This window comes from Notothenia rossii (assembly GCF_949606895.1).
Source record: "Notothenia rossii genome assembly, contig: scaffold_375, whole genome shotgun sequence".
NCBI classification, from domain to species: Eukaryota; Metazoa; Chordata; class Actinopteri; order Perciformes; family Nototheniidae; genus Notothenia; species Notothenia rossii.
In genome coordinates this window covers 20,278-34,891 of record NW_027639767.1, presented here as the reverse complement: position 1 = coordinate 34,891, position 14,614 = coordinate 20,278, and the positions used below count along the sequence as shown (strand labels likewise).

At 44.0% G+C, this 14,614-nt stretch overlaps 1 protein-coding gene across 1 annotated transcript; it reads left to right on the top strand.

Moving 5' to 3' along the window:
- The first annotated feature begins 9,364 nt into the window (after positions 1-9,364).
- On the top strand, positions 9,365-12,041 carry LOC307027437 (tripartite motif-containing protein 16-like). The gene is made up of 2 exons (XM_079695683.1): positions 9,365-10,803; positions 10,926-12,041. The coding sequence occupies exons 1-2, from the start codon at positions 9,484-9,486 to the stop codon at positions 11,037-11,039; spliced, it is 1,434 nt and encodes a 477-aa protein (XP_079551809.1). The 5' UTR covers positions 9,365-9,483; the 3' UTR covers positions 11,040-12,041.
- The last annotated feature ends 2,573 nt before the right edge of the window (positions 12,042-14,614 follow it).

Here is a 14,614-nt window from a genome sequence, read left to right as displayed (position 1 = left end):
TTCAGGCAGGGGGCGGTGAGAAACTCCTTCTTGGGATTTTAGCCTTTGCTGACCATTTACATGCACACAAACTTATATAACACTCTACAGGAAAAGGAATTTTCGTAGAGGCCAAATGTTGGTACTACACTTGTATTCTACTCTGTGACGTCATTTGGGCCTGACAAGACTTTTTCCCATGGACTCACATTCTGAAAGAGAGGTCTGTCAGTGGCCGTTTCTCAATGTCGAGTATACCTGCTGCAGAGCCACTATTTCAAGTATACTACGTCATCGAGTGGCGCCGAAGGACTGTTGAAATGCATGTGAAATGCCCAGCATTCGGCGCCACTCGATAACGTATTATACTTGAAATAGTGGCTCTGCAGCAGGTATACTCGACATTGAGAAACGGCCAGTGTGTTATTTTTCTCAGCTAGATCAATTACTCTGTACGAACACTTCAAAAGCCCTTTAAATCATGAGGGTATAAAAGTTGTAAAATGCGATAAAAGCCGAATCCAGAGTTATTTTCCATCTCCATTCATTGGAGGCGGAGCTTAAGGAAAAGACAAGAGCACGAGCTCTATTGGTACCTTTGCTCTGGATTCAGACCATTTTTGGCTTCATGCGCCACTGACCAACTTTCATAGGATTGAAGGAGGCCCCACCTCTTACGCTGTATCCATGTCTCTTGATACATCCATTGGAAAAACACGTGTGGACTGTTAATCGCACGTTAGCTATACGTGTACAACAGCTCGGTGCAGATTTTTTTTATGTGTACAGATTGGTGTTGAGCAGATTTGGTTTCGGCATTTTATCTGGAAAGAACTGCCTGAATGAAGCTTGATGACAGCAGTGAAACTGATTTGTAAATGTTGGAGTTATAAAACCAAAGCAACTGGCTTGAAGACGCAAAGTTTAAAAGAGGGTAACTAGGGTGATACTTCTCTGTGGTTCAGTCATACCTAGCAACCGTGTGCACATGACACTTCAGTCATTTTATCCATTGTTGCTGTAAACATATAGATTATTCATATGTTACGTATGGATGAATAAGAGCATATTATTCAAGATGTACAACCTTGGCTATAGAGCACATGCTTTGGCCTTGGTTGATACTTTCTGAATCCACCTCCTATTCAAAGTGGGATGACATTTAAAGAAAAATATCTACAAAAGGGTAAAAGTGCTCACGTTACTTGTTAGACGCTTTTATCCAAAGGGACTTACATACTCAATACTGTGGACAATCCCCACAGGAGCAATTTGCGGAGAAGTGTCTCAGGGACACAACGACATGCTGACTGCAGTGGGGTTTGAACCTCTGCTCCCCTGATCCCAACACCAACGCACAACCCACTGCACCACACGCCTCCCTACCATTAAAACCGAGTTACCTGATTTATTCAGCTCTAAAGTGCCTTTGTTCTAAACTGATTTAGGCATTATGATTCATTATTTCAGAATAATAGCTGGATGTTGGAGAGCCAGACCTTTCAAAGGACGAATACATCTCTCTACTTAAAAGGAAAATGCAGCGAGGTTCATGTGGGAATTAACGCCATTCAGACGTGACATTTGCCCTGTTTCCCCTCTCTCTATAAGCATTTATTTTACAGCTTTATTTCCAATGAGATCCTCATTAGCTGTTTCCACAGTGACCAATGCTCTCGCCTTGATAAACAGAAACAAATAATAATGAAACAGCTCTTTTCTATTATGTTTGACTAACGATATCTGCATTTTCATTTGTGTTGCACTGTCCAAATGGGTTTGTTGTTGCAATTGTAATTTGTTTTCATGAATATGCAAAGTTCAAAAGTCCTTGGAAATGGGCTCGGATAATGAAACACTATTTAATCCTTAATTTAATTGGAGCTATTTGGCAGTTGAGCTTATAAAAGGATCTTGACAAAGATTTAAAGAAGAGCTTAAAAATATATACCCTAAAACATTGAATAATAAAGAAAATGTAAACGAAGGAGTCCAATGGAGACGTTTCAGGCAGTGGGGGGGGGAGAAACTCTGGAGGGAACACAGACATTTTAGCCTTTGCAGACCATTTACATGCACTAAAACCTATATAACACACTACAGGGAAATACATATAAATCCTAATAAGGCCTCTTTAACGCATGCTTTACCTTTTAATTTAATGTATACACTTATGGCGCATATCCACTACAGAGCGGAGCACGGTTTAAGCGTGCCGGTTTGGTTGCGTTTCCACTCGGCGTAGTTCCGGCTAGCGGGTGCTTTTTCACAGTTTTCTGGCTCTCCAAAATCGAGGTTCTTTCCGGGCCAACAACCGGGCTGAGTATGCTAAACTAGTGAGAGAATGACTGGCAACTACAACACAATGAACATATTTGACCGTGATTTAATTGTAATACACGTTTCTAAATGATGCTGAAGTAACAACATACTGATACCGGTTAGTAAAAACCATGAATTAATGCTTTGACAAGTCTGCAGACAGACGGCAGGCGAAACACCTTTTAAAATGCGTGTCTTCTGAATGGAGCTTGGCTAAGCTAACGCAGTATATGCTCCGACCGTCCACACTCACAACAACGGCCTACAGACATAAATAAACTAGCGACTGTATTCTCCATGACACAGACAGTCTGTGGTTTGGACTTGTTTAACTTTTGTCTAGTTTATCATCGGTATCCCCGGAATTTGATGTGTCTGCGCCATCTTGAGTACCGTCCCAGTGGCCTTATTTTTGCCGGAGGATCAAGGAGTGATAACGGAGGAGCGATAATCGAGGAACCACCAGACCATCCTCCTGTGAAATCCTCGGACACTCGCCCCGCCCCCTTACTGTGTATCGCTCACTGATTGGACGATGCAACGCATGCACTGATCTGGCTGCTGTCAGACGATCAGCTGTGCGGCGTTATCACAAACGGAGCATCGCTTCACGTGATGCTCCGGAGGAAACGACGTCCCATTGCTCTTAAAACTCATTTCCCTGCTTCTTGTGGATTCCTTGCGTCTCTCCATGCTTCCCTGGTGGGAGGGACTATTCGCAGGGAAACTACGCAAGTGAGGGACGCAAGGAATCCATTTAACCGAAGCGAGATGCAGCTTAAATACACAGCAGGGTAACCACAGGACAAGACACAGCTGGGGAGGCAGAAACACAAGGGCAACAGGTGAACACAATCAGACAATCAGACACACCAGGGAAGCTAAAGACAGGAAGGCAAAAACAGGAAGTAGGACCAGACAAGACACAAGGAGGAAAACATTTCAAAATAGAAAAGGTGGAAAATGAAAACATAAATCCAAAACCATGACAGTGGCCGTTTCTCAATGTCGAGTAAAGCTGCTCCAGAGCCACTATTTCAAGCCTACTACGTCATCGAGTGCCACCGAAGGACTGTTCCAATGTCCAGCATACTTGGAATTCTACCGAGCCCGGCGTACTTCGTAACGGCAAATTTCGAGGCTGCACATGTGTAGACTCCGCGGTCTTAAAATCCCACAATGCTTTGCGCACGGACCAATTTCCCCAAATCTGTGGCGGAAAATGTAAGGCAGGGCCTCTCATATGACGCACACCTGCACACTTGCTCGCCTGTTCCACTCTTCGTTTTCCGAATGCCAGGAAGGATTCTTGCCTCGCTTCTGAAGCAAGATGCTCGGAAGACATGTGCTACCAAGCAAGCGACCTCGACATTGAGAAACACCCCCCGAGAGACTCTCATTACATCAGCAGGTTATAATCCTGAGGCTAAACCTGGTGTCAGCTGATTCATAATTTCCATTTAGCGAGGAGTCTGTTCAGTCTATAGAGCTGCAGGGCGCTTGAAAAACAACCCACTGTGAATAGAAAATTTATCAATACGCTCAGCAGACCCGAATGAAAAGAAAGATGTATTTCATCAATCCTGTAAAGAAATCATTGAAAGTTCATGAGTATTGATTGGTAGCTTATTGGGTTACATATACAATTGATTACCAAACAGCGGATCTGGTATGAGGTACACATATGGAAAGATTGAAGAGGAACTGGTTTTGCTCTTAAATTAATCCTTATCGTTCAGTTATGAGTAACGGTACATAGTTAGCTTAACATAATCAATTCATATCGAATAGGTTACTCAAAGTAAACATTTATTATTTAGCTAGGTAGCAGAATTATTTTTAAATAGATAGCTAACATTTGCTATAGGCTGGTTACATTTGATGACAAAAGGAACATAGTAAAAATAAATAGCTAAAAGATGACGTAGTTAGCCGAAAAAGAATGTGTGGTAAAAAGTGGTAGCTAAAAAAGAATGTGTTTTACATGCTAAATATTATGGGTAGTTAAAATGGATGACTAAATATAGAACATAGGTTAAATAGATAGCTTACAGTAAAAAAAAGTCAGACTAAACAGATGGTTTAAGGGTAAAATGTGAAGACAAGAGTAACATAGTTGAAAAGATGGCAGATGACGAACAAAGTTAGCCAACAAATCATGAAAACAGTTTGCTAAAAACGATGATTGGGACACCCATCTCTGCTAATCCAATTAGTCAAATGTAGTTTGGCCAAACAAAGACGATGATAGTAGGCCTACAATAAATGCTTTTACGTAACTCATCCAAAAATAAACACATTAAAAACAAGACAGGTTTTCCACCCTCTCAGGCGCTGAATACAAACATGGCTAATGATCCTTTGAGACCAATAAAATGCTTCTTAATCTTCTTCATTTTTTTGGCTGCAGGACAGTTTCAGGCTAGAGAGGACAGAGGCTTGAAACATGCTGTGAACATAATCTCACGTTCAGCGGCTCGTTATTCACGGCCCAGTCACTTCAGAGGGAGGGAGGAAGAGGGGGAGCCGAGATGATGAAGTCGAAGTGTATTATTCACGCACATGGCTGATGCAGCATATTCGGAGCAAGGTAATTCATCAATGTCAGGCGCTGGTGGTGTGTGGTAAATTGCAGAATCAGTGTAACTCATATAGTTACTTATCTCTCAGACTGTACACACATTGTGCTGATGCTTTTTTCTGTCGCCCAGAGTATATAAGCTTTTAATACAATGGATGGAAACCTAAAATAGCTCCCTGACTCAGAATGGTTAAATTAAATATGATATTACACAACGAGAAACTTGCATATTTATTTATTTATTTTCAAGTGGCTTGTGGACTAGAAAACACCTTGAATAACACTGGGGCGGGGAAAGTCAGGAGTTTTGCTCATGAAGGAGGAAACAGGGGATACATAATGTCTGTAATGCAGAAAAATGTACCTGGGAGAATCATTTACCTTGATGTAAGCTGGAATAAACTGTAGAAACTAAAGTCAGACATAAACAAGAGGGGGAAAGGACTTTTGGAGTTCAATACGCCTCGAGGGGACTGCTGAAGGGTTTCTCTTTTGGCTGACTGTGTAACTTTCCCAACTCCATTAAAATGTCTAATTAACTCTCCCCAAATTTAAACGATCTCCTACTATCTAATCTTTATGGTCTTTTCTTCCTGTAGAGCCATTTAATTGGGCTAATTTGGATTCAAGCGAGGACATTTTCTAGTGTTACCTTGCAGATTTAAAAACTGATTGTATCACGCTACAGCATGCGCTTCTTGATTCCAAACTGCTATTGAACAGTAAGAAAACCAAAGCAATGCTTTTTGCTCCCAAGTCAGCGTCCTCTTGCCTCTCCATTGACACCCTTGATGGCGTCTTCGTTGAGTTTGTCGATACATACACATATCTGGGCTTTTATTTGGACAGTAATCTGAACTTCAAACACCATATTGAAGTTCTAACAAAGAAATTGAAATTCATTCTTGGCTTCCTTTACAGACTTAAATGTTGTTTTTCAACTTCATCCCGTAATAGGTTGGTCCTGTCCGAGCTGGACTACGGTGATACTATCTATAGATTTTCCTTTCCCACTGTTTTGGCCAAACTTGACCCACTCTACCATGCTGCACTGCGTTACATATCAAATGCACCCTATAGGACTCATCACTGCAAACTGTATAGCCTAACTGGATGGTCCTCACTTACTATGCGTAGGATGCAGCATTGGTTTTTATTAATGTATAAAGCCATTTTAGGTAAGCTTCCACTTTACATATGTGCCAGATTTGCCCCATTTGTGACTCTAACAACCTCAGATCCAGTGCCTGGATACGGGTCCAGGTTCCTGCTGTGCGGACTGAGGCTGGAAAAAGGAGTCTTTTTTCATTATTGTCCTTGGTCTTGGAATGACCTTCAATCCAGCCTCAAACTGAGGGGACTTGTCCGTATAGCCTGTTTTAAATTGAAGTTGTCTGAGGTCTTTACCACCAGCTGCTCTTGCGTAATAAGTAGTGTACCTTTCTTACTCATTTCATTTCAAACCTTTATTTATCCAGGTGTATCCCATTGAGATCATTGATCTCTTTTTCAAGGGAGACCTGCTCAAGTAGGTTCCACATGAAACATAAAAACATAAACAGAACAACAAAAGGACATCATACAGCATCATTACAGGGATTACAATTTACAACAACTATCCACATAAACAGGTACCAACAGCTTCCGGTTGAGTAGCATCCAACCGAGCTTTAAAAACATTTAGTGGCATCAGATTGCTCAGTTTCCATTTAATTTGCAGACTATTCCAAGACAGAGGAGCTGCGCATCTAAAAGCTTTCTTCCCTAAGACAGTCCTAGCAGTTGGCACATTTAATTCATGCGATCTCAGGCAGTAGCCACTTACAATTCGCCGTGAGATCAGGGAGTAGATGTAGGATTGCAGGGGCGAATCTACCGGGGTGGCATGGGGTGGCAACTGCCACCCTAAAAAATAGCCTTGCCACCCCAGTTGGCATCTTTGTTTTGAAAGAAAAGTTGTGGCTCATCGGACATTTATGAGAGAAAATCTCTAATGTCCGAGTGCAAGTGAATGCAGCACAAGACGCGAGTCTTGTAACTCCTCCCCCGGCCCTGGCGCGAGCTTGGAAATATGATTGGCGGCGATTTCATTTGAACGGGACGATGCAAAATGAGAAGCATTCGTACCCAAGTCAGAGTTGCCAACTCTCTGGCGTGTGACGCTTTCACTCTCAATCTCACGCTGCCCAAACTATTCTCACGCCAAAATCAAGATGAACCGGCGATCGTTTTTGGTTGGTTATTTACAATGTTGAGTTGACAGTTGCTCAAGCTGTCGATCCGCCCCCACCACTCTTAACAACGTTAACAGACAGCAGAGCAGTGGGAGCCGGTTGGTCAATCCCCGACCCGTATTACGCATGCGCAGATCTAAGATCCAGTAGAAATGATAAAACAGTAAAAGTCTGCTTCTTATTGTTCTACTAGGCCATCATAGAGTCAAAGAGTATATGAGAGTGAGAGTGTGTTCATTAATATATTTGGCAGTTTGGAGTAAGTCTGTAGATTTGTTTGTGTGTGTGTGTTTCATGTATAGGCCTCTCACGATAATTAATTTTGTTGGATACATTTTCCCGGAAATTATTGCGATAAATGATAACATTGTCGGCACCGTTGTATGACCATTTCAGACCACTGACATAATGAAAATATATAATAATAATTCAAGTACATCATTTAAAACTGCTAGTCACATCCTCATGTAAATGTAAATGTATCGAGGTCAGAAAAGTTATCGAGTTCATTTTTATTTATCGTACGATAAGTCAATTAATTGCTTATCGCGACAGGAGTGAGATTTTGATATCATGGGTTTAATTACATATATGCGCACTAAATGACTGCTATCGTGTCAGTAGCGGGACCTTAGTATATATATATATATATATATATATATATATACAAATACACAATATTGGACACAGACTCTAAAGGGCACACAGTTTCATTCACTAATGAAAGTCAAACACATGTTGGGAACCCTGCCCAAGTAGACGGAAGGAATGAGGTATTTGCGGAGACAGAGAAGAGACTGTCAAGTTTGGCTGTACTCAGCGTTGAATCAAAACGCACTAAAGCTTTGGATCTTAATACGTTTGTGAGGCGTTTTGCTGAACAACATGGTAATCGCTGCATTCGGCTGTTATAGGCATGCAGAGGCGGGGGAAGGTATTTTGAGTGGGGGTGGACTCCGCTGTATAGAAAACTGTAGTTTCCGTAGTTTCCCCACAGCAGCAGACGCACAAATGACGTCCGCTGGCGCATCATAAACACGTCGGACATTGAAAGTGCAGTCGGATTCTCAAAGCACCTCAGTCTCTTCTCCTAAGTCCTTTTGAAATGTCCTATCCACTATCCCTTAACCCCGTGACGTTTCACTCAGAGGTCAAGGAATAGACGATAAGGATAGACGATAGGAGCTGATTTTTGGACTTTTCGACAGCAACCTATAACTGAGTTTTCCTCCTGAAACAAAGCACAGTGTTCATCCTCACTCAGTCTGACCCCTCCCTCACTAAAACATATTTGTACGCATAGCTATATATCACAGGAGGATTGCTTTAATACACATTTACTGTAGTTGTTTATACCTTTTCAACTTTTCTTTGAGATATTAAGCTTCATCACTATTTGTCCTACTCTTCCAGTTTAACATTTCACTTTCAAGCTTTCAACAAAGTCAGTGCATTTGAGCTGTAACTATTTTGATTCAAATCATTTCACTTTTCTGCATTTCTCCGCTAAGTTCAGCAGTTTGTAGCTAAGGAAGGAGGTTCAGTCTCCCGGATCACGTTAGGTAGGGGTGTCTCTGTGATGGGGTCCTGTGGGGGGGGGGATCCTGGGAAGGGGACACAGCGGGAGACGACTCCTCGGAAGAACTCACCTCGATGGACTCTAAGGAATCTGAGGTTTCTTCTTCTCCATTGAGACACATCTGTTGGAGGGTAAAAAGAAAAGATTTAAAAGAAGGTTTCAACCACAAGTCATCATTTTGGTGTCAATTAAAGAGGACGTGTAGTTTTCAGGTTCATATTTAGTGTGAATGCACAGAATAAGGAGTTTTTTCTATATAAAAGCCCCCCCCCCCCCCCCCCCCCACACACACACACACAATCAAAACTACTACTACTACTACTTACAGTAAAAACGACTTACTGTACATTCAACTATTAAATCAATCAGCTATTTCAGGACATTGAGGCTATACATTTACAGTGGAGGAAACAAGTATTTAACCCCCTTCAGATTTTGTAAGTTTACCAACTTATTTTACAACTAAAAGCTCTTTTCAAATGAAGAGCAGGTTGTAACCAAGGCTCTGTGTAAATAAACACTGCTCCTCGTCCTGGAATGAGTCAGACTTTGATGAGCCCTCCCTCTTCTTCCTGCTCTGAGACACAGCCAGCTCCACTCTGTATTTCCTGGTTCCTCCCCTTCAGAGCCACACTGAGGAGGAGGGGTGTGACCAACATGTGGGTAAAGAACAAGAGCTGATAGGCCACATTCACCGCCCACACACACATGCTGTTCAGATAACCAGTCACACTGGTTTCAGTTCTCAGGAAGTGAAACTCACACACTCACTGCTACTGAGAGGTGAAATGGCGCAGAAAGGAGTTCAGCTGGACCGGGAAACCTTCTCTTGTCCCATCTGTCTGGATCTACTGAAGGATCCGGTGACGACTATCTGTGGACACAGCTACTGCATGAAGTGTATTGAAGGCTTCTGGGACGGAGAGGATGAGAAGGAGATCCACAGCTGCCCTCAGTGCAGGCAGAGCTTCACACCGAGGCCTGTCCTGCTTAAAAACACCATGTTAGCAGCTTTAGTGGAGCAGCTGAAGAAGACTGGACTCCAAGCTGCTCCTGCTGATCTCTGCTATGCTGGAGCTGGAGACGTGTCCTGTGATTTCTGCACTGGGAGGAAACTGAGAGCCTGTAAGTCCTGCCTCGTGTGTCTGGCCTCTTACTGTGACCAACACCTCCAGCCTCATTATGAATCACCTGTCTTTAAGAAACACAAGCTGGTGGAGCCCTCCAAGAAGCTCCAGGAGAACATCTGCTCTCGTCACGACGAGGTGATGAAGCTGTTCTGCCGCACTGATCAGCAGAGTATCTGTTCTCTCTGCTCTGTGGACGAACACAAAGGCCACGACACGGTGTCAGCTGCAGCAGAGAGGACTGAGAGGCAGAGAGAGCTGGAGGGGAGTCGACTAAACATCCAGCAGAGAATCCAGGACGGAGAGAAGGAGGTGAAGCTGCTTCAGCAGGAGGTGGAGGCCGTCAATGGCTCTGCTGAGAAAGCAGTGGAGGGCAGTGAGAAGATGTTCACTGAGCTGATCCGTCTCATGGAGAAAAGAAGCTCTGATGTGAAGCAGCAGCTCAGATCCCAGCAGGAGAGAGAAGTGAGTGGAGTCAGAGAGCTCCAGGAGAAGCTGGAGCAGGAGATCTCTGAGCTGAAGAGGAGAGACGCTGAGCTGAAGCTGCTGTCTCACACAGAGGACCACAACCACTTTCTGCTCAGCTACCCCTCCTCACTGCCAGCCCTCAGTGAAGCTACACGCTCCTCCAGCATCAACATCCGTCCTCTGAGATACTTTGAGGACGTGACGGAGGCCCTGTCAGCAGTCAGAGACAAACTACAGGACGTCCTGAGAGAGGAATGGACAAACGTCTCACCGACTGAGGTGGATGTTTTACTGTCAGCAGCAGAGCCCACCACCAGAGCTGGGTTCTTAACATATTCACAGGAGATCACTCTGGATCCAAACACAGCAAACACACTGCTGGTATTATCTGAGGGGAGCAGAAAAGCAACATACATGAAACAACAACAGTCTTATTCCAGTCATCCAGACAGATTCACTGGATATCCTCAGGTCCTGAGTAGAGAGAGTCTGACTGGACGTTGTTACTGGGAGGTGGAGTGGAGAGAGAGAGCAGTTTTTGTAGCACTCGCATACAAGAATATCAGCCGAGCAGGGGGGGGAAGTTTATTTGGAAACAATGATAAATCTTGGTCGTTAAATTGTTTCCAAAACAGGTATTCATTTCGTTACAACTGTATCATCACTCCCGTCTCAGGTCCTCTGTCCTCCAGAGTAGGAGTGTACATGGATCACAGAGCAGGTGTTCTGTCCTTCTACAGCGTCTCTGAAACCATGACTCTCCTCCACAGAGTCCAGACCACGTTCACTCAGCCGCTACATGCTGGAGTTTGTCTTTATTCTAGTTATGGAGACACAGCTGAGTTTTGTAAACTCAAATAGCCTGAAGTCCTTGGAGGAACTCTTCTACTTCTTAAACTCACCGTGTGTCCATCAGAGCTGATTGTCCATGTCTTCACTGCAGAGATCAGCTGTCAATCAAACATGATGGGCGGGGCTTCAACATCTTCTCATGAGTTGTTCTGTAGATGTTGGACTTTCTTCCGGCTCCTTCCTGTGTCTGTGTAGCCATGGAGGCTGTCACTGCTCGGGAGGATCCTTGTTCACCTGAACTGATATGTAAACTTTGCTCTAAACATGTTTTGGATATTTCTTTTGATTCTTGTTGTTGTTTCTCTTGTAATGCACGAGTCTTCAGTGAGAAAGCAGCAGAGCTTCTTTTATTCTACACATTTTATTCTGGTTCTAAAACAATAGAGACATTTATAATCACATGTATTATTCTGACAGATTAAATGTTATTGTTGCCCAAATTAACTACACATGAGTTCCAGATGGTTATAACACTTATTTCATCATAACATGTTTAATTAAAAATATATTACTTACTGTCATGATCATAATCAATAAGTACATCATTTATTATTTTGCTCTAAATAGCTCAGAGTCTTTGCTCGGGAAATAAAATGTTATTGTTTTGCAGACTAATTGGTGTTGTTGTTGTTGTTGTTGTTGTTGTTGTTGTTGTTGTTGTTGTTGTTGTCCAAATAGAAAGTGGGTACTCTGATGTTTTATAGAACATAACTTATCATGATAATAATCAATAAGGAAATCATGTCTGATTCTGTTTGAAATAGCTGAGATGAAACACATTCATGGTGTGGAGAAAGTGAAACTGATCATGAAATCATTGAACAGACTTTACTGATGGGATGTGTGATCAAATTAAATGTTTGGATCATTAATAAAGGTTTGTCTTTCAAAAACAAAAACAGGATGTTCTTCTTGTGTTATGTCCAAGGTGCCATACGAAGCTGATGGAGAACATGGGGAAGTGATCTGAGACAAATGAAGCTCAGCGCAAGTTCAACCAGGAAGACCGTCTTTACTCATTCATTTACTATTTCCATGTTACTACTCTCTCTCCTCTCAATAAGTGTGTTTCAGGCGACTCGATGCAACCCTCCTCCACCCCTTTTCACCTCCTGTCCCTCTGAATCCGGGGTCAAGCTAAGCCACTCCCCTTCAGACTGAACCCAACTATCCATTCACCACCACCAGGGTCAAGCTAAGCCCCTCCCCTTTAGACCAAACCCAACCATCCATTCACCACCACCAGGGTCAAGCTCCTCCCCCCCTTCAGACCGACCCAACTATCCATTCACCACCACCAGGGTCAAGCTAAGCCCCTCCCCTTTAGACCAAACCCAACCATCCATTCACCACCACCAGGGTCAAGCTAAGCCCCTCCCCTTCAGACCGAACCCAACTATCCATTCACCACCACCAGGGTCAAGCTAAGCCCCTCCCCTTCAGACCGAACCTAACTATCCATTCACCACCACCAGGGTCAAGCTAAGCCACTCCCCTTCAGACCGAACCCAACTATCCATTCACCACAACCAGGGTCAAGCTTAGCCCCTCCCCTTCAGACCGAACCCAACTATCCATTCACCACCACCAATGTCTAGACCCCGGGGGGTTTCATCGGATCGGTTCTCCCCTCCCGAATGATACTCCTGCACAACGGGGCCTAATCACCAAAACTCCATTACATTCACTTGTGTATTCCTGGCAGTAAATATGTATTCTTATCAAAACCGTCTCTCCTGATTGAATAACTGAGTTTCCTCCTGAAACAAAGCACAGTGTTCATCATCACTGAAACCGTGCCGCGCCACACTAATTGCGCCACATAAGCTCATCGGTGCGCCGCATTTTCAGCTCAGATGAGGCCCCCTCCGCAAGATGAGGCCCCACGCAGTCCGCATGATCAGCCTGTAGGGAGGGACGGCCCTGGTTATTAGCTGGTCCTAACGTGTAAAGTTATACAAGCATTTGTACCAGTGCTTTTCACAAGTAGACTCTTGCAGGCCAGAGTGGCTGGAGTGAGTCAACAACAACTTCAACAAGACATATCTGAGAAGTAATCAGGACGAACAGAAAGAGGAAAAGGAAAAGAGAGATGAAGATACCAGGAGGGTCAGAGCAGAAGGAAGCCAGGAGGAGATGAAGATACCAGGAGGGTCAGAGCAGAAGGAAGACACCAGGAGATGAAGAGACCAGGAGGGTCAGAGCAGAAGGAAGCCAGGAGGAGATGAAGAGACCAGGAGGGTCAGAGCAGAAGGAAGCCAGGAGGAGATGAAGAGACCAGGAGGGTCAGAGCGGGAGGAAGCCAGGAGGAAATGAAGAGACCAGGAGGGTCAGAGCGGGAGGAAGCCAGGAGGAGATGAAGAAACCAGGAGGGTCAGAGCGGGAGGAGGCCAGGAGGAGATGAAGAGACCAGGAGGGTCAGAGCGGGAGGAGGCAAGGAGGAGATGAAGAGACCAGGAGGGTCAGAGCAGGAGGAGGCCAGGAGGAGATGAAGAGACAAGGAGGGTCAGAGCTGGAGGAAGCCAGGAGGAGATGAAGAGACCAGGAGGGTCAGAGCTGGAGGAAGCCAGGAGGAGATGAAGAGACCAGGAGGGTCAGAGCGGGAGGAGGCAAGGAGGAGATGAAGAGACCAGGAGGGTCAGAGCAGGAGGAAGCCAGGAGGAGATGAAGAGGCCAGGAGGGTCAGAGCAGGAGGAAGCCAGGAGGAGATGAAGACATTAGTGAAGAAGAAGAAATGTATGTGAGGAATAAAGATGAAGTGTCAGAAAGAGGGCCAGAGAAAGGGACCAGGAGGCAGAGGAGACTCCAGCTGGACCACATGGTATGTTTTTATTCTCCTTACATATTCCTTCACAGCAGCACAATCTAGCAGCTTAGTATTGACAAATATGTATTGAAATGTGTTGCTGCACAGCTCAGCTTTAGCTCTCTGAGAGATGGGTGATGTCATTTGTGTACTTCATTATAACTAAGTACTTTTACTGTACTCACAGTAAACAGAGTTCTAGGTATCATGAGTATTTTCTGCTGTTTTATACTATATGTTAGTTTGTTTGTCTGAACACCTTGCATTAAGAACACTTGTGTTAGGGCATGATTTAACAATAAACAGGTTATATATACGGCCCTCCCATGCCACCATGACCTCTTGCCCCCCCTTTGCCACCCCATGTAAAATGTTCTAGAACCGCCACTGGATGGAAGTTTCCCTAACATGGCTTTGTATATAAAAATGTACCAGTGACTGAGCCTCCGGACAGTTAGCGAAGGCAAACCAGCCCTTGCATACAGGGTACAGTGATGGGTTAATACTTTACAGTTTGTCACAAATCTCAGTGCACTGTGATACGCAGCATCTAACTTGATCAGGTAATTTCAAGCCAGATACCAACGTGTTTGTAACAGGTAACCACTTCAAGTTTTATTCCTTGCGTAGTTACAATATCTAAAACAGGCTCTGGTGTCTTTTAAA